The 20,933-nt window shown below is 43.2% G+C and overlaps 1 protein-coding gene across 1 annotated transcript in view; it reads left to right on the top strand.

The window, feature by feature from the left end:
- LMNTD1 (lamin tail domain containing 1) overlaps nt 1-20,933 on the top strand; it is a 75,120-nt gene that overhangs the window by 49,636 nt on the left and 4,551 nt on the right. The window contains exons 2-4 of the mRNA XM_068936391.1: nt 6,763-6,875; nt 10,936-11,144; nt 15,205-15,367. Of these exons, the coding sequence (XP_068792492.1) occupies nt 6,856-6,875; nt 10,936-11,144; nt 15,205-15,367 (392 nt within the window). The 5' untranslated portion in view covers nt 6,763-6,855. The remainder of the gene's footprint in view (nt 1-6,762; nt 6,876-10,935; nt 11,145-15,204; nt 15,368-20,933) is intronic.

The following is a 20,933-nucleotide window of genomic DNA, read 5'->3' as shown; positions in this document are numbered from 1 at the left end:
TTGTGCTGACTGCAATTCATATAAGCATCTCCCAGGCTATCTTTTGACTACCGCTGGCTCAGGTACTGCTAAGGGAGTAGCCATAGCAACCCAGAGCTCAACCGAACCTGCACATCCACGCAGAAAGCTGGATAAATACAGAGACTGCATGATAAAAGCGCTCTCAAAACTGTCACTGCTTCTACTGGTACACTGAGTCCTGAAGATACTTCTGCAGCACTTTTCTGAGGAGAAAATCCATCAGAATTAGAAAAAACAAATCACAACATAATATGCTGGCATATTGTTTCAGCCCCAAATGCTTTTCCCCAAGCAAGACTGGCTGGTCCCTTTCTTCTGTGCTTATGTCCTCAATTTAGCAAAGCATTTCCGTCTAGACCATTTCACAGGTCTACATGAAGGCAGTCTGGAAACGGGACAGCCTTCAGCCTAGGTAGGCACCCTGAAATGTCAGGATGCTACAGGCGCTCTCTGAAGATACCAGAGGTGGTGACAAGCTTTGAACATGCAAGTTTATTGAACCAAATTATGCTGCAGTAGGCTAAGACCTCAACAGCCAACAACTGCATTGATCATGAGTTGGCCCTCATCCATCTCCTTCAGCTGAGCATGGTGCCTTCTCCTGCCTAATCGCAGGACCTTGGCAGAGGAGATGAGGTGTCAGTGAGGGTTGTTAGTTGGGTATTAAATTTTCTCATAATGGTGAGATTTCAGATTCATGTATTGTTTTTCTTTTTTCTCCTGCTGACGCATGGTATTATGAAGCTGTTTTGTCCATTTAATTTCTAATATCACCTGTAGTGGCTGACCCACCATTGTTGCCAAGTTATAGTTATCCGGACAAGACTAATATTATACTTCAATTCTTAATATCCCAGAAGAAGATGCCAAAGTTTGTATTTTTAAAAACTTGCTCTTTTTAATAGGCTTTTCTTTGTTGCAAGTTCACATATGCCCTCTGCTGTCCCTTCAGACTCCATGGAATGAGGATAAATTATCAGATTATTGGTATTATTATTGCTGATATTAGTTTAAAGACCAGGTGAAAGTTAAGAAGAAATACTCTGAACCAAAACAGTATTCTTTTTCAGAAACTAGTCAGAACCAAATTTCAAATTTTTATCTAAACCTAGATTTCCAGATGTTAGAGAATGTCACTGAAAGCCCATTGCTAAACTGTAAGGTTTAATAGCTGGATAAAAATGAAGATATCAGATACGAAAAAAAAAAAAAGACAAAAAGAAAAAAAGAAAAAGAAGAGTATTCCTCGCAAATGTTTCCCAAAGGGGCATGCGCAAAATGATGCACACTGGACCTGTATTGCTGCCATGTCTTCCTTTAAACTCTCAGCCCCACCAAGCCCTACCTCTACCCTAATATACAAATCAACAAAAGAGTCATTTTTTTAATGCAGCTAAAGCTACTGCAGAATTTCCATTGCATTTCACGGAAGAGCTGTAGAAACAAAGGATCATTGCTGAGGATTTGAAGTCCTATTTGTCGGGGAATAGAGAGCCCTGCTTATAGCCGATGAAAGAGCCTTGCAGACTCTGTGAAGTTGATACCAATCTTATCTAGCAAATCCAAGGGCCTAAATGATTGTATTTGCCACAGTATGCATGGTGCAGACCCTTTTCAGCCCGCTGGTGTGTTGCCCTGAATTCAGAGATGGGTGTTGGCTCCTCTTGTGCAGGGCTGGCTGCACAGCTACCCACCTCTGGAAAGTCATTAAGTTGCAGGAAGATTTTCAGGTAGCTCCACCTTTGAGTATGGGAGTGAAGTTTCTGGGTTTGCACTAACTACAGGATAGTACGAGTCACTGTCTTGGGAAAGCTCTGCAGCTATAATGCTTTCCAGATTTTGAATTTTTGTGCCTCCTAAGCATGTTGTCTGATGTGCCTCACATTTCTGAAGAGTCATCTGGAATGAGATCATGTATGCAAAACTATATGCCTTTATAACCAGGCCTATAGCAGAAACCTAGATAAACGTCTAACTATAAAGATCCTTATATTTTTCCAGTCAGAAAACTGCTTGCTATTTTCACATGCTGAACAACTTTGATTTTTCAGAGATAGCTATTCTTAAGAAACTAATTTCTTGATAGCAAGCAAGCCTTTAACAATCTCAGAGAAACTTTATATAGCATTTAATTTACCCTAGCAGCACATAATGGAAACAAAGTGTTGACTAGAATGCACTTTTCCAAATTAATTCCTGTTATCTGACAACATATACTTTTCTTGACAAATATGACTTTCTCAGCACTGTTCAAATTGCTCCCTGCTGTTTGTGCAAATTATACACACAGTATTATTTTAATGTTTAATGACAGCTGAGCATCTACTATACATCCCACTTTTAAATTATAGCCTAATCCAGCTGTCACTGGCTGCTAATGACTTGCATTTTGGATGGCACTTCCAAATGTATCCCTCTGCAAGTGTGGTGCAGCGAGCAGCTGAGGTGTTGGAGTCAGCATCTCTGCATTAGCCACTGGGAATACGCCGGGCTGCTTCTAGCAGAACTGAATTTTGGTAACTGGGAGAGATGACCAGAGAGGTCAGTAATTCAGTGCATCTTCTTTCTATGGTTGGATACTGGTTTGGGATTGGGCAGCACAGAATCGGGTTGATAGGATGGGATTTGAGCTACTGTATTATGTGAATGTATACCTACTGAATAGCACCCTGTACCCAAACTCTTGAATAGACCCCCTCAGTTAATTGCCATGCCTGCCTAGCTAGCTAGCGTGTGATGGTGTGACCACGTGCCGCTCCTTCATACAGATTATTTCCGCTAAAACTCTAAATTAAAAAACCTCCCAAGACACTGTTCTCGGTGCCTCTGTATTGGAAATATGCACTGAGTGCTAAGCCAAAATTATCCATTAGAGTGCAATTAGCTGTGAGTAGAGCACTGAAACCTGGAATATTTTTGACTAAGAGGTCAATTAGTGTGATTAGGTGGCAAAGGAAGCAGTCAGCCATAGGATGGTCAGGGAGAGCAATCAGCTGAATTGGACTATCCGCTGATTAGAAAACAACTAGTGAGAGCAAGATGAATTTTTACCCTGGAAGCTGTGAATGTAGCCCCGTCTGGAACGTGCAGCTGAACTGAACACACAATCAGCGTTTGATTAACCTGAGCTGCCCCTTAGGTGAGGGCATATATGTAGGATTTAAAAATATACATGATATTATTGTCATATATAACTCTCCCAGGAGCTGTGCTGTCTATAATAAAGTATTAGCAAAGTGAGTAAATAATGATAGTTCAAAAATACAAAATTAAAATGAAATAACTGTGCACTCAAACAAAATATTTGCTGTATCAAACAGATGACTCCTTTACCTTGCAACTCATCTGTCCTTGGATTACGTTTGTGTTTCAAATCTAGGTATCAAATATTTTTCTTCTGTCTAACAATAAGTCTTGAAGTGAAATAAGACTAGGCTTTGAGGTTAATTAAGTTCACTAGAAATGAACTTTTGGATATCAAATCTAAGCCTTTGTAACTAGTATTTAGGAGGCAGGGTTAATTACTATTGTCCTGTTTTTCAGCTTGCAGGGTAGAATCAAGAAATCAGAAGCTTTGAGTTTGATTTCGAGGGTGCATTTTGTCAATGGGGATTCATGGCCCAGACCCACGAATGCTGCTGTGCAGTCCCCAGAACAGTTCTGGAGGAGTGAGGGAAGGATAGGTGGACTGAAGGATTGTTTCACTCCCCCAGTCCTGCCCTTGGCTATGTCCCAGGGCAGGGGCCTGAGGACAGTCCTTGCGTGCGTGGTGGCAGTGGGATGGTGTGGCAGCGAAAAGTCGCTTTTCCCTGTATGTAGGAGCGGTTGGTTCGGCGCCTCCTCACCACATTTATGTCTGTTTTATGCAAGTGGCATGGCTCGGGGGGTCTGCAGCCTTGTCCTCTGCTCAGCTAAGCAGCCATCGGGAATTGGGCTGAAATGGAAGTCGTTGAACTGTACTGAGCCTCGTATCATTTCTCTTTTTGGTTGCTCCAGTTCAGTCACAGCTGGTCAACAGGGACAGCGGTTTCCCTGCATTCCCCTTCCTTTAGATTAAAACGGTTAACTCCCAAATTGTTGGAATAAATGCTGTGAAAAAAAAGCATATGAAAAAATAGCTCATAACTTCTTGGAAATGCTAAACAGGGCCCTCTTTGGGTATTCCAGACATTTGGAACCAGCAGCGTCAAAAGCAGCATGATCCTCACTGAGATAATCCATCACGTTCAACAACTTCACATCTAAATAATAAAGACCCTCCAAACAGGAGGAGAAGTGGAGTTTCCTCAGCCCCCTTGAGGCTTGATGGGAGGAGCAGGGGATACCCGGGACTGCAGCTCTGCCCTCGCTCTTGCAAGTGTGCAGCTTACAGACGGATAGAGGGGGCCCGTTCTTTTAAATAAACTCTTACTTCCTCTCTATGGCACTTTTAAACCAAAACGGAGCTGTATCTCATTGGTCAAGCAAATGGAAAAAAAAAAAAAAGCAGTGCAAGGAGGGATGTGACAGGCAGCGGGGTGGGCAGGTTGGCAGCACTTATGGGATCTTGCAGTGGAGACCACTGTTGTCAGGGGTGGCTTGCCCAAACTCGACGGGTGAGCCAGCTCGGGCCCAGGGCACCCCTTTCAAGAGGAAAAGGAGGTTGGCTTGGCAGCGGTAGTGTTACAGCTGGGGCTTTGCAGACATGCTGTCATTATTTTGCAGAAGGAGAGTCAGAAAAACCTATGGGGGAGTTAAAACTGGAAACGTTCTCAGGTTTGGCTCTCCCAGAGGCTACCCAGTTCAGTTCTTTTGGTTCCTCCCAGTGACTCAGAAATGTATGAACAATAGCCTAGATTTTTTTCTTAAAATGAGGTCATAAATGGCATCACTCCAATCAGAACAAAGGCAACGCTTTCTTTACGTTAGCTAGATAAATCATCTTTCCTAGAAGTGGAAATCATGACTCTTGAGTTTATTTTTTGTCCCTGTTTATGTGTTAAGAATTATATGTTTGGCATTTGTGATGAATCTTTTGACCTAGACTAATTCTGTTTACAAGTTTACGGTGGCACTACTGGATTTTATGTTGCAAAAATTCCTTTATTAGATCCCCAACCCTGACCAAAGTTTTGTTATTTTAGCATTGAGTTGGTTGTTCTTTTTTCAAAATATTTATATTGCAAAGCTCATGCTACCAAGTAGAGCATAGCGTAACAGTCACAAGTTCACTTCTTCTCACATATACTGATTTGGCAGTGATCGAACTGCATAGATGTAAGTAGACCTGCTTATTTATTCTGGAGGAGGAAGAGATCTCCAGGGTCTATACAAACAAGTTGGATTTAAGATTTGTTTTCTAGAAATGTTTAAACTGCCATGTACTGTGTGTACATAATTAATATGGAGTATCTTAATCTTTGAAACCGTAGTTTGTGTTACTGATTGCACAAATCATTTGGGATGCCACTGTGATAAAATTCTGAAAGTTTTTCTCATGGTTGAAGAAAAATGATGGCACTAAAAGTATGATGTTGAGCAACAGGGCACTGACCTTTCCTACTCGAGCTGAAGAAGCAGCTCCATTCACATGCAGATTTCCAGAATATTACCTTATGTGAAAAGTAGTGAGTAATGAAGGTCAAGACACTCAATGAACAAATTGTTCCTGCATCTCAAATAATTCCCTGTGGTAATGGTTGATGGGTGTTGGTGCTTCCAAAGTCCTGTTCATGCCAAAGCTTTCGGGTGTACCCAGTGTCCCAGTTGTACCTGAGACATATTGGCCCTACTTGGGAGAGGCAGACAGCTTCCCAGTTTGCAGCGTGTTAGGAGAGCTGTCTGCTGTGCACAGGGTGCCTTATGCTGCTCTTTCTGTTCAGTAATGCAGAATACTGCTTTCCCAAGAGCCCATGCAACTTTTTTTCCCTGTGCAATAGCAGGTACCCGGATATACATTTTTACCCAATAAGAGCACTGGCATTATCCTTCTTCAGAAGCGTTCAGTGCATAATTTGTTAGGAGATGTCAACACATTTCCATAACACATTTTGTCCAATTGGTCGAGGCAACATACAGTGCATGTTTGTGTGCCTGTTTGACATCGTGTACTTAAATAGCTCACTCTATGCTGTGACAAACATCTTCCCACAGAGTGATGAAACTATGCTGTGGAAGGCGATGCCAAATCTCATTTTTTCACTGGTTAAGAGTTGTGAGATTGGTTTCTTCTGATAGGATTTGGGGTTGCTGTTTCTTATTGTTTTTTAAGTGCACCCCACTATATATTTATTTTAGGAACTTCTTCTGTGTATGTATATACATGTGAGAGAAGTTCCGACCCCTGTAGAATCAACTAATACTCTGAAACATTAGCTTTGTTTATCTTTCTTGCACTGTGTTTAACTACATTGGCTATTGAATATATATGATCTTGCCATTAGTTAAAAGACAAATATAAATACACGATTATTTGAGAAACTGATGGCAACTGGCTGAATGTTAAGATTTAACAACTGAATGAACCACTTCTTTTGAAACATTGCAATTCACAAAGACATCATCCTGTCTGGCTCATAAAATCCATATTATAGGTAGCCAGGCTTATAATAACGTTTGGAGTTCCTTTGGCACGGTGATCAAAATATGAATGAAATTCTCATTTTTCAGACAAATTTGAAGTCTGTGTTAGGCTTTCTGGTGTCATACAGTCACGAGCTTCAAAACCATTCTCCGTCTGATTTCACGTGACTTCTTTCTCAGGAGAAACAAGATCTTCTCGCCAAGAAGGAAGCACTGAAGGATGCTCAGGAGGAACACGTCTTCCTGGAAAGTGAAATCAAGTCACCTAGAAACATGCCTGGAGGAGAAAACAGGTGGGGAAGATGAATGAAGAAAATCAGTCACTGTTTACATTATTTCCTGTTTTGCTGTACATCCCTTTTAAAACTATATTTGCATATGCAGATGTCAGGCCTAGTTTTTGTGAGTTTTAGAACAGACAAAGGAAGCTCTCCCTGCCACAACTGTTAGTCCTTCGCCTCAGGAAAAAGAATATCAGGTTTGTAAAGGCATCACTTAAGATGGCATAGAATTTCATTTTCTTGTTGTTTGAAGAGCCACTGAAACAACAGAAGTGGTAGACACACTTTTGCTTCCTGTGGTTCTTCCTTTCTGGAGAGTCCCTTATTGTCCTGTCTGACCTCACAGAGTGGAGCTTGGTGTTGACACGCTGTTGAAACTTTGGTCCATGTTTATTTTAGAAGTATCCGTGAGCCTATGTGGCAGAGCTTGCATCGGATCCCCGTTTTTCTCAGGCTTCCAGCTTGCCCCAATCCAGCAGTTTTAATTCTAGTACTATGCTTACTTGCTATACTCTCAGTTTCTCCTTCTCACTCAGTTACACAGTTTTCACACTATGAGACTTTTATTAATATCTGTCACCTTTGGGGGAGGTTGTTCTGTTACTATAAAGTTCAGAAAGGCCCAAATCAGCCCTCTTAGCTTCTCCCTTTTGTTTTTCCTAGCCAGCTCCCAATCCTCTGTATGCTAAATCGCCACAAATCCTTCGTTTGGGAGCCATGGAGAGTCTGCCAAGGCAAAACAGCCGATATAGGTTTGCTAACCTGCCCTCACCCCGTCTCTCTCTGAGCTATTCCTGACTAACTCAAGGAGCCCTTCACGTCTCCAGGTAAACTCTGGAGAGTGGGGACAATCACCTGGCACTGCTGAAGCTGACACCTAACCTCCTAAAGGGGCCACCTCTCCTTATTTCATTCCTGACACATCTAGTGCTAAAGAGAACAGTTTCCTGGTCTGAGAGCAGGGCAAGGCTGTGCCTGGAGAGCAAGGGCTGGACCAGCAGAAGGCAGGGGAGGAACAGTCATGAGAGAAATTACTGCTATTGCCAACCCCATTTTCATTCTGCTTTCTGTATTAACGCAACAAGAACCATTTATGCTCAGGTTCCAGCTGGCAGTCAGTAGCTGAACTGTGTTATATCCTATAGTAGACAAAATTTTCACAGGTATGATACTCTTGTTTCTCACTGTAGTTGGAAATTGCATATACCTGAGATGTGTAAACTAGGGTAGAGGGAAAGGGGGTCACTAGCTATCTGTGGTACCAAAACCCACAAAATCAAAGGTCCAGTTGAAATCATTGACAAAGGGAATGGATAACTTAAAGGGCTACCTACACACCAGTTAACATAAGCCCACTGGTTCTCTTTTGATCAGAAAGTCTAGAGGAGCAAGGATCAAGTTCTCAAGTACAAAGCTATTTCACTGATCTGATTTCCCTCCCACAGATGAGAGTAACATAATTTGCTGATTTCATGCAGCAGTGCAGGGTCTGCTGAACCTTGCTAAGAATTCACCCATTCATTCACAAATATATATCTATATAAGTATATGTTTGTGCACATCTGTAGTATGGTATAATACATAATAGAATAGAATAGAATAGAATAGAATAGAATAGAATAGAATAGAATATAGTATAATATAATATAAATATTTATATATTATATAAAGCAAGCCATACAGCTTATCCTTTTCTGTCTGCTGGGACCATATGCAAGTTGATGTGTTAAAGAGCTTCCAAGCCATTTTAATCAACACAGGGTTTTTGACTGGAAACTGCAGAAATTGGTGTGGAAAACAAATTCTAGTGATTTTGGTTGTGATGTGTCATCCACAGTACTACTGCTGTCATCAGCCGCCTCTTGCAACGCTGGGAGGCTGGTGCACTCCTCTGTTTAATCACAACATGCAACACAAGCATTAGGATTTGTACTCGGAGGAATGGCAGGTGAGGTAGACAGTTTAACATCCTCTTTTTCTGTCTAGTACTAAGACCGGAACAAATTTAACTGCACTTTAGATTTCACAATATGGTTCTGTGCCTAATACTTGTAGATGTCATTCATTGCACAAGCAGAGTTTTTATTAGGTATTAGAATAAGAGGGTTGCCAATCTCTCTACATATTTCCTGTGGGCTGATACTGAAAAGAGCCTTGCTTTGCATTCAGCTTTGCTGTCGTTTACACCTGTATGAGCTTACAAGTGATTTCACTGAAGTTATTGAAATTGCTGTGGACTTGTACTGCGGTAGCTGAAAGCAGGAGGTAATTAAGTTCATTTTAAAATTCTTCAGCGTACAGCAAACACTCACTTCTACCTGCCCACACCGAGTGAGAAGCATATACACATACATGCAGGTGGAGTTCATAAAATAAATGGCTTGACCAAGTGTATCCACCCGGATGAAAGCCAGATGCTTGGGAAAGAAACCCTCTTCCTGCCACTGAGGCCTGAAAACCAGGTTGTATACTGTCAGCTTCAGCTGTGTTGCCATGACTAAAAATAGTGTTCTTGGGAGTATTTACAGGCAGAAATACAAAGACGCTTTTTTTTTTCCTTTGTGGTTTTCAACTGATGCTATTGAGCTGTGAATTTTCTAATTAAAAAAGTCCTACACGTATCAATCCTGAACTGTGGAGAGCCTCCTGCTGTCCTGTTTCATGGCGTAAATCTGGGAAAATCCAGAGAGTGACAGTTGCTGTGGGTGCCTGCAGACAGTGCCTCTGTGTTTACAGGCACATAGCTATGCACATGCCCAAGTGCTGTCTCCAGTCACATAAGTTCCTTTAAAAGGTGCATAAGGATGTAAGTTATATCAGACTGCCAGACCTGGATGTGATAGTTACATGCCTCCATGCTTTAAATGGCCACTTAAGGCTCATTGAGTTGCCATGCCACAGCCAGTCTGATAGGTGCTGCAAAGGACTGAAGCCTTGAGCGAAACAGAGAAATTATACTGCAGAGAACAACTCTTGCTTGGGCAGCGCACTGTCCTCACAAGATATGTAGCTCGCCCCTTTGCAATGGCCCCTCATATCCTGTCCCACAAGCCGAGACTAGCCTGGGGACAGCACCACTGTTCACCTCTTCCCTCCCCTGAACCCCTCTTGCCGTCCTGACTCTCCAGCAGCAGCTTTCAGTGCCACGTGAAGGAATTATGCAAGGTCCTCTGGATGACTTAAAAGGACCCCCATAACTATTTAACCTCAAGAGGAGGACGAAGACTTTCAGCTGAAGGGCTTAGTATATGGGAACACGGCAAATCCTATCAAATCATGGTGGAAGATGTTTACAAACTGCATGGCACTGCAGCTTAGCTGTGCTGGCAAATTGTCAGGTGCCTCTCCAACCACAGTCTTGTCGTCCTTTTCAGGAAGCAGTACACACAGTTGGCACCTGGAAGCATGTCTAGGAAAAATAAACACAAATAAACCCAAATTCCTCTGCCTGTGCTCCCAGCAGGATGGACATAAGCTAGTTTGATCCAAAAGCTGCGTAGCCCTGTTACGATAAGCAGGTATATTAGTTAGGACATTGTGCTGTGCTGACTTGGCAAGGTGGCTTCCAGGTGGGAAATGGCTTAGGTTCATCTGGCCCAGAAAGCAGGCACTACATGCCTGAGTCTGTCTGCTTCTGCCCATGATAATATGCAGAAGAGAATTAGAGTAATAGGTTGCAGTCAAAGCTGCCATTATCTGGCAGCTTTGATAGCCTAAAGGAACCCAGAGATCTAATCACAGATATGGACCTACCCAGATGGCAGGATGTGACAAGTCGTCAGCCCAGTGTGTAGACACATTAGATGGTGCAAGCATATTGCTCAGAACTGAGGATAGGTTTTCTGGCTGTATTGTGGTGCAGTGCTACTCAGCTAGAAGTGTATCCACTTTAAAATGAGGAATACATTGGGATGTCACTTTCCAGGTTAGCCCTGATGTGGCCTGTCCCTTGTGAGATCCTGCTTGCATTTACCTATTTATTTAGTATTTGAAGAGGTCAATGTGTGCTTTGGTCCTCTGTTTTAAAGACCATTTTCCTGATAAATTACTAAAGAGTCATTTTTTCCTGCAGAACAGAGACAATGTCCTTCCAGCTGTCTTCTGAGCAATCAATCCCCGGCTCTATTACTCTACACTCCACAGCAGCAGATAGGTCAAGGTGCTTTTCAGACATGTGCTCTATGGACTCATCTCATCCTGCCTCTGCCGTGGAGACCACAGACGCCTCCAGCCTGGTGCGACCTGCTGACCTGGCTCAGGCTTCCTGGAGAAGAGCCGTAGGTAAGCCTCTGGAGACTCTTGGCTGGTGCTTAGTTAGGACAGGAAAACACAGCCCTTCATACGTTCCCTGTGCACACAGTATGGCAATATAACCCCATGGCTGGAGAGGAGGCTTTGATTGCATTTCAACTAATGGAACAAAGCAGCTAACTTCCCATTTCACATCCTCCCTCTGCTTGGGACTGATCAGCTGCCTCTAAACAGGAGTGTGACTAGTGGGGCCTCAGGTGGTAGGGAGTATTTCTGTTTTCTCTGGGCTAAGTGTTATTATTCCCTTGTGTTTCACTATTGTTATAGCCACAATAAGGAATCCATATATAAAAAGGGTCTTATATTTTCATACCTTATATTATAATAAGGTTAGCTTTCCTGTGTAGAAAAATCTGTAACTGTGCTCCAAGCAGTGCTGAAGCCTGGAGAAAGTTTGTAAAAAGCTGTATGTACATGTGCTGGGAGCAGTGACTGGACCAGGATAAGCTGTTGAGCAGTAAGCATTCGACTTTTCCCTCTGCTATAGTTTCTTGAGGCTATACAGATCACAGCCAGGACTGAGAGTAGCCTGAATGTCCATAGAGAGTCTGTGCCCTCTGCCTCCCTCTGCTGTGTCATTTTTCCCCAACATTGCATAGTGAGACAGAGGGCAGCTGGCTGTCACTAGCAGTCTTGCAGCACAGGATCTCTTGGTGTCCCCCAAAAAGACAAGGCAAGTCAGAGAAGAAGCTATGCTGCTGGTTAGGGATTTGTGTCAGCACCCCTTCGAGGGAGAGAGGTTCATGGGAGAAGGAGGATAAGACTCTGTTATGTTCCTCTGTGGTGATGCTACATTTGTGAATCCTTCTAAAGCATATTTGTCCCCAAAGATTTTTAAATGCTCTTTAATTGTGTTTATGGAGATCAGAGCAATGTTGCTAAACATATTATGGGATTTACACACCATCCTGCAAAGAGTGGCACAGTGATAAAAATAGAAACATTGACATTTTGGGGGAAAACAAAAAATTCCAATTTTTTGTTATTGTGGTATGTATTTATACTGGTGTGTATGTGTGCCCATTTCTCTAACGACCTTAATAACTTTGAAATACATGGGCCGGTTTCTCCCTCTGAAATTGTCATGGGGATAGTTTCCTCAGGGATGAGGTCCTACATGGTTTGTAAAGACTGACAGTCAGTTGGGGTGAGAGATTCTGTTAGTGCTCCTATGGAATAAAAGGTTGATATATCTTGCCCCCCAGCCCCTTCCCATTTATTAGCCATCAGAGAATCCACATCATGCAGCGGTGATGTGGGCTGTGGGCGGGGGGATGGAGGAGGAGAATGAAGGGAAAAAGTCATTAGAAACCAGGCTTCATTAATTCAGCTGCTCGTGGAACAGTGTGTTCGGAAAGGTCGAGATGTTTCATTCGACCTAAACAAACACTTTCGGTCGAAATGTTTCATTGCTGCCTATTGAACCAAATCAAAACATTTAGCTTTGGTACAGCACTGCAATGAAGAGTTTGGGAGTAGCTTATTCCAGCTGCACTCGTGTGCCCCTAGTTGGGAGAAGTTTACATTCCTTTTCCAGAAAGTGCAATTTTGATTATCTCCAAAAGTATTGATGAATTAGGATCAAATTTACCCAAGAGATTAGAACACAGGGAAAGACGCCAATCTGATTTCTGACTGCTCTCTGAAAGGAGTTCAGCTAACTCCTCCTGTCCTAAACAGGAGGCTGAAGGGAAAAAAAATGTGAAAGTGTGGAATTAGCCTGGTCTTCCAGGAAAAAGAGGCTGATGTGACCTCCGTCTGTGCTTATGCATGCGTGTCTGTCCTCCCAGTTGTTTCTGAACGTACTGATCCGCTTCAAACAAATTAGACCATGTTTTGTGCTCAGTTTCCCTCTGGCCCTCTTGCTGAAGCTCTTCTACATACGATATGGGGTAGATATGTGGTGAGCAGTGGCCTCTGCTGTTCCACCCCTTTGGAGCATGTGCTAGCCACCAGCTTCAAGTCCTCCTCTTCTGTTCCCATATGGGTGTCAGTAAACATGTTAGACAGCAGGATTTATTGACAGAGCACGTCCCTCCTCCCCACCACTGCCTGGAAATCCAGCCACCCTGCTAAGTGGAAAGCTATGATTAAAATCCTTGCCCTGATTTGGGGAGGGTGGGTTTGAATTCAGGGCTTCCCCCATCTCAGAAGAGCTTTTGGACCACTTCACTGCGGATTTTTGGATGTAGGTTTTCTCTTGTCAGCGGTACAGCCATGACACAGCAAAAGGTAGGGAGAGCCCAGGACTTCATTAACCAACAGAGCAGAGCTGGTGCATCAGGGTGAACTACTTAAGGCCACTTAATGACTGATGGAGGTGGACTTTCCCAGAGGTCAGGGTGCCACAGGGCCAGAGACTTTGTCTGCCCAAGAGACACTCTCCTGGAGGGATCCCTTGGAGCATTTTCCCCTGCTGAGTGCTTGAGGAGTGCTACCACGGTGTAGACAGTAGTTTCCAAAGAATTAGTCACATGATCCCACTGGATTTCAGCAGCGTAAGGGCCCCTCCTAAAGGCTCTCAAAAAGCCCCTTTTAAGGAGCCCAGATCCTAGCAACAGAAAAAGCAACCATCAGTCTGATCTAAGAAACAGACTGGCTTGTTGACACATCACTGAAAAGCAGCTTCAACACAGTCTGTTCACCCTGCGGCTGCCAGTTCGGCTGCCACTCTGAATGTTAGATCTAACAACGGCTCCAGCCCAGAGAAATAAAGCCCAACATGTCTAGTTCCCGGCTTATGGTACTCATTGCCCCTTGCGCTGTTCCTCTGCCACCAAATCCCCAAATGCCATTCTTTCATGTTTCCTGGTTCGGTTCATCCTCTACAAAATTCACACTCTGTTAAGTTGTGCACCTGCTGTAGCTCTCTCTTTAGACCACTTGTGTTGCAGCATTCAGTCTCCTAATTACTCCTGTGTTGTTACACTTGGCTGCCGCTCACTGTTTATTTGCCAAGGGAAGGCGAACCTGCTTCATTGTCCCAGGAGAGGAACAGTGCGTCCCTCAGTATCCCAAGGGAAAGGATTGCAAATGACCCTGGAACAGTGTTCGATGCTGTGACACTGCCATGCCATGAGGAAATGCACGGGGAGAAGGGACTACAGAAATTCAAACATCTTGGTTTTTGTGGCTTAAAAAAATCATATGGAAAACTGTAACACTGTACATCTAGTTAGAGACAGCAGTCCCAGTGAGCTGGTGAAGCTAATCCGCATTGCAGTGGCGTTCTCTGGCCCAGACATTTGGCCTAATGAAGCTGGTTGGTCCAGTCATTTCAGGGCCAAGGTATGATGAGGGATAGATCCTCTCCAAACAACTCAGGCTGCTCACTGCCCCATCGGATCTGGTTAGGATAGGCTGCCTGGCAGAGTGAGTCTCTCAGATGACATCCAAGGTATAATATCGAAGGAGATCTCAAATACATAGTTTGAAGAACAGACACTGAAAAGGATTTAGTTCCTGGGGAAGACTTTGGTATGGGAGGTGAAAAGAATTTTCTTAGTGAAGGTCAGGTTCACCGGGTACGTTCCCTCTCTCCAGTTCTCCCTGTCTTTGCCAGGCTGGGGAGTTCCTCATGGTCCCTCTTGGACAGTTATATTTGAAAAGGGGAACATAAAGGGGCTAGGGGATATTATCACATTCATTTTGTAAGCGGAAGGGAGCCTTGATATATTCATTATCAGCTCACAGCTGATGCTATGCCTTTTAACCGCACTGAAATTGCAGGATGACAATTATACCACTGATGGCATAATTTATTTTTTTTAGCTATCCAAGGTAATTCCAGTGAGGTAATAAATCTATATGTCAGCAACAAAATATTCACTTTACCAGCTGTGCTCTGTTTTATAGCCATTGGTTTAAAGCTTTGAAAGAAGGGTTTGTTAAGCACCGCTTTGCCACTAGAGGCAAAGAGGAAATTAAATGTGCCATGTTTGTTACCAAAAGGAAAAGGGTTGTTTCTCATAATTTGTCTTTTTGTTAATATTGCATCACTCAACATCTTTGTCTTTTGCTTGCTCATCAGCTCAGCCCAAAGATCGTGTTGAAATATCACACTGGAACCCTGTTCCATTAAGAAACCTTTGCCCATCATTTGCTGACCAGAAGTTTGCCCAGAGCCTTGGATTCATGGACAATTGTGGAAGGATGCGTTCTGTTTATGAAGACTACCAAAAGTCTGCATTCAGGTATATGCAGTTTATTTTTGTAGGGAAGAGAGAGCATTTCCTGCAGTACCTCCTTCAGGGGAGTAGCGAAACACAAGCAAACCCTTGATGAGAGACTGAGTCATTATCCAAGAGGACATAGGAGAACCTCAAAGGCTTTGAAATGTAAGGATCTCACTGCTTTAGGGGCAACTGTCCCCAAATTTGAATTCACCCTCAGAAAGGGTAAATCACCCTTCATCACCATGTCCCTTTCAGTATCTGCTACCTCATTCTGCCCAGGGCTTCATCGATACCTTGCTTGTGGATGCAGCCCGAAAAAGGAACTGAAACATTGTAGCTCATGGCTGGTTTGGCCTTGTCTTCAACTGATGCCACCAAATTTTGAATCCAAGAGTAGAACTGACACTGCAGAGGATTTCAGAGGGTCCCACCATGTGGGCTGCATAAAGCTATTTCAGGCAGTGCAAGGCAACCATGGGAGTGAACTGGGCTTTACATAATTTATACCAACCTAGAAAGGGCATTAAAAAAAATAAAGTATTATCTCCTGGATAAGCTACTTTTCACAGAAAGGCATTTGCCATAGTTAATTTAGCTTTGCAGATACCAGGGGTGGGAAAGACCTATCAGAATAGTTCCTCAGCTGGAGTAACTATCTTAGCTCTACCTCCTTCAGAAACATGATGACAATTGGCAGCTCTAGTGTAAAGGCTGGCCCCGGTGTGGACACTGTCTCCTAGAGACTATTTGCTATCACATGGTTCAGTGGACAGGGCTGCACATGCTTATTGCTAAGATATCTCTCAGAACATCCAACTTTTATAGTGCTTTTTCACTGGCGGTAGTTCAGCCTGAAAATGCTTTGCCTTTTTGGGATTTTCTACTCATCAGCCATACCCATTCTTATATCACATGACCCTATTCCCTCTGTGATTATCTAGTTAAGACAAGCATTTTAGCTCTTTTAGTCTTTTTTTCACAAATTAGCCCCCGGATCCCTCATCATTTTGATACCCCTCTGGCATTCCTTCCTAACTGTCAATAATTTTTTGGTAACAAAGTGTCCTAAAATGAACTGAATGCATTTTTTTCTGGTCTTGTGCCAGCCTGAGTCCAGCATTTCTAGTAATGTAGCATTTAAAAACAAAACAAAAAAAGCCTCATGGAGGAGATGACCTTTTTGGTGCCTTAGGCCAAGAAGTGAGGAGTGGGTGAACTCTGTATTGCCTGTGTTAGAAGTGGGAGAATTCTGTTCTTCCAGATTTACTCCTGACAAGAGGAGGATTTAGGAGGAATTTTCTTACAGCTAGTGAAGCCACACTGCTGCAAGTGAAAATCAGGATCAGTTTTTCAAGTTTCCCCTCTCCGCAGCTGTACAAAGGGAAACTTCCACTCTCTGTGCTTCCAGCTTAGCACGGATGGTGCCATAAAACCGTAACAGCCTTTTTCCTTCTATCACATTGCAAATGCGTCATTGACTTCCTCCTAGCCTTCTTTCAGCCTTATTGCTCTCCGTACTTTTCTCCCCCAGTGAATGTTATTTCCCTACTGATAAATTAGTTTACTGTTTTCCAAGAGCTTCATCTCACTTATTTCCTGCCCGTATTTCTAAGCTATCCAGGACTCTCTGTACTATTTCTCTTGTCCTCATTTGTGTTCCCCTGCCCTCTCCTCTCGACTTAATGTTATCTACATATTTTATTAACCAGCTGTTTTATTCCCCTTTCCGCATCACAAGTGGAAATGCTCCATGAAATGAGAGCTACCCCCAGTCCCTATAGGTACCATATGAGACCCAGACTCCTCATCTGTTATTATTCCTTCTTTGCAGTCCTTCAGATAGTTCCTATGACTATATTTATATGTAAGCCAATGGGAGATAATATTTTGAGAGGCACTTTATCAAATGCTTTTCTGAGTCCCAGTTCTTTGATGCCTGCTGCTCTCCCTGCCTCATTCATTTTGTAGTTCTGTCAATATTACATGAGTTTCTCTCACGGACTTAGTCTTTGTAAACCCACGGTGCTTCATACATATGTTTCCTTAATAACATCTGTGTAATTCTCAGGACATTGTAGGGAGAGCCGTAAGGAAAGATACCTTTGGAAGCCAGCAAGAAAACTCCTGTTATGTTCGGAGTTGTACAGCTGTTTCCAAATAATGAGATACGCTGTACTGCTTGACCGAGTTTGGGGAGAAAGCCTCTAGATAAACACTAGGAGACAAAAGAGATTACCTTCCCCTTTATGCGTTTCCTTGTATTGTGTGAACTATTTTCCAGTGAGGATTGAGTCACACTGTCTTGTCTCACACAGAAAGCAAGAGAAATCATTAGCTCTGCTAATCGCTGAAGATAGAAAGGTGATGACAGTTTGCTTTGTGTGTGGTTAAACTTGTCAAATGCACAAATTAGGCAATTCTTTTTATTCTCATTTGGTTCCTTACTGTTATGGTATTCAACAATGCCAGAACACTAGCACCCTTTTTTACTTCACTCACTTTGAATTTAAAGGCTACCTTTTCTTGGTAGAGACCTTAAGGAAATAAAATTGCATTGTAATACACAGTGCCCAGTCCTTTAATTTGATATTGCATTGTACAACAGCTTTTGAGTTAGTGTGAAGATATAGCGTGGACACATAGTTTAGTAATAGTTCTATACAGAGCTGATGATTAGTATATCTGGATCTAATTTGTGTTGAAGCCACAGTGCAAGTATACACAAACTTAGTAGAAATACATGGTTTCGGCCAGCTGGGATATTCTGATGTTCTTGTTTGTAATCTAATTTAATTTACAAGCCTTTGCCATTGAGAGTGATTTATGAAAATGCTTACAGTGCTTTATGTTTATATGTTTAATTACACTGTTAAATAACAGATCCTGAGAAACGGGAGTTGAGGCCAGGTATTGCATCAGGTTTATTCACCGAGGGTGGTAGTGTTGTCACATGTCCTGGCACTAATGTTTAGAGACAGCCACTGTGTGTTTCATGCGAATGTTGTACTAACTCTTTCTCTAGTTTTTGTACCTGAGCAGTGTTAAAGCACTGTATTTTTGGAGTGACAGTTTTGCAGAACATAAGAAAAAAGTTTTGTTTCTGGGTACTGAAAATCATCAGTATCTATTTTGTAATTAAGTGCGCATGATACACACTCACTGAAGATGAGTTAAGTCAAAGCCCTGATCTGTAAAGCACTCTGGATCTCAGTTGAACCTTGGCATTTCAGGTCTACAACTACTATGTACTACGTTTTGCAACCTTCAGCAAATACGGATCTGTGCCTTCTCCCAGGACTTTCCCTGTCCTATCCCTCTAATGTAATTAAATCCGTTGGCATACAAATAAACAGATTTGCACTCCTGGAGGCAAGCCTTCCCCAACATAGTATTTGTATCAATCTGTAACTTTCCTAAAGACATATCTCCTTAGAAAAACTTCAGTTCTTGGCATATTTTAGAGTTAAAATGCCACGTTACCACCTCTACCAGTGCAGAGCAGACCAGTTCAAATGGCATCCTAATGGCAGCTCACAGGCGTATGGCTGATGTGCCCTGTGCTGCTAAGGGCATTGACATTTTCTCTCTCCTGTGGCAACATGCAGCTTTGTGTGTGTTATGCATAGTTTTGGAGACTGTTCCAACACAGAATATTAGCACGTAGCAGAAGAAAGTACAGCAGCAAGGCACACTGACCTCTCCTCCATGCACTTTAGCACTTCAGCTCCTGTCTCCCAGGAGCTGGTTGAGTATTTTGAAACATAAACTAACTTGCTAAAAAGAGCTTCAAAGCCTTCAGTTAACGTCTTAGAGAGGTTATTCCCTCATTTAAACCCACAGAAGTCTGTTGCCATCCAGTGACTAGCTGACTGTGCAAATTCTTAAAAGTCATAGATGTTTCACTTTTTTCCCTGAAACCTCTGTCTTCAGCAGCTTCCGGTCCCAAATTCCCATGTCCTATTACCTGCTCCTTTAGCAATGCCCTCCATTGCATCACAAACTTGAGCTCCATTTTATGTTCTCAAGTCTCCCTGGCTTCATTAAGGCCAAACTGAAGCCTTATTAAGGTCAGGCTTCAACACTTACTACCCTAGACCCTCATGATTCACTCTGTTAACAACTAGGATCCTGCTGTTTACAAAGTTGTATAATAAAAATGGCATTTTAAGACCATTTTAAGAGATTCCTCTCCCCATCTGCTTTTCCCTCTCCTCCTCCTAGATACATTCTGGCACCCAAGACTTTTCCTTTGCACAGACTTCCACATTCCTCTGGCAGATGGAGAGAAATGGGAGGACAAGCTAGCCAAACCTCAGAGCCAACAGGAAGACCTTTGCCCTCTACAGAGTTTAAAAGGCTTTCTCCCATTGGCATAACGGGCTCTACACCACTTGAGAGGGCAGAAATGGCAGGAATTTCTTTTTAATGCTGCTGTTCTGTTTTTAGAGCACCAAGCCCAGTGGAGCCCTAGCCCACCGCTGGAGCTCAGGGGCTGTAGCGCCATAGAAAGCAACTGTGGATTTGAGAGGTAGCGTTTTCCACCTGCTTTACCCATGCGTAAATGATGACTTACAACTCCAGGAATCACGCAGGATCATTCTCTGCATCAGCATTTTGAACAGCTCTCGGGCACGGTTTGCCAGCCCTTCTGTTGTACTGATACAGTGGTTTGCAGCCTGCTGAAAAGAGTCAGGTTAAAATAATGTCCCCCAAACTCTTTAACAACTGGTTATTACAGTGATGCGGCGTAGAATGGGGTCCCACAAGCAGGGAGGAAGGGAGAAAGGTGGCAAACTCTGGTGGCTGGGTGAAAAGAAGTAGCCAGAAGAGGGAGGAGCGTGTGAATGCGAGGAACAACTTCCTCACCTGACTTTGCTGCCAAAAGCCTGCCGAGGCATTGCCTCTCTGCAAAGCTGTCTCTGGGTCTCTCCCTGCCAAACTGCAAATAGACCAGGACGTGAATGGGAGGGGGAACGCTCTGGAGTCCCCAAAGGTTGCAAGAGGGGAGAGGAGAGGCAGCAAGGCGAGAGACTCACTCAGCCTGTATTCTCTACCCGGGGAGGGGACAGGTCTCCCCTGGCTCCGCTTTCAAATTCATCAGTGCCCGCGGCAGCCCACAGGCAGCCTGGCTGTCATGAGCAAGCATGACTCACTGGTACACCGCACAGCTGAATTATTTGGGGTGGGTGGGCAGTATTTGTCACACTGTCGATTAGTATTTTGCTGTGTTAAGCAAACACATAGGCTGTCTGGGCTATTGGGTCAACCTTTTCTATACACACAGACGTACATGACTTAAACTTACAGGAACATGACAAATGTGGCAAGGGCAAAACCGTTACCCACACAGAAGAGTGAGAGCCAGGAGGATAAAGACTAACTGATGGAAGGAACAGCCTTAGAGGTGGTATCCTATATAGATTTAGACAAAAGCCAATGCAAATGGTATAGTGGTGCCTTTTTGCCCCGCAAGAAATTTTTAAATTTGTGATGGTAATGGATGCTCCCTAAGTGTGGAAGATAAGTAGGATATGCTAATTTTAATGCAAGCAGGTTTTTTTAGGAGAAAGTCACTGAATAAAAG

This window comes from Struthio camelus, chromosome 1, assembly GCF_040807025.1.
Source record: "Struthio camelus isolate bStrCam1 chromosome 1, bStrCam1.hap1, whole genome shotgun sequence".
Classification (NCBI taxonomy): domain Eukaryota; kingdom Metazoa; phylum Chordata; class Aves; order Struthioniformes; family Struthionidae; genus Struthio; species Struthio camelus.
The sequence above is the reverse complement of the archived record's forward strand: the minus strand, read 5'-3'. Positions and strand labels throughout refer to the sequence as shown.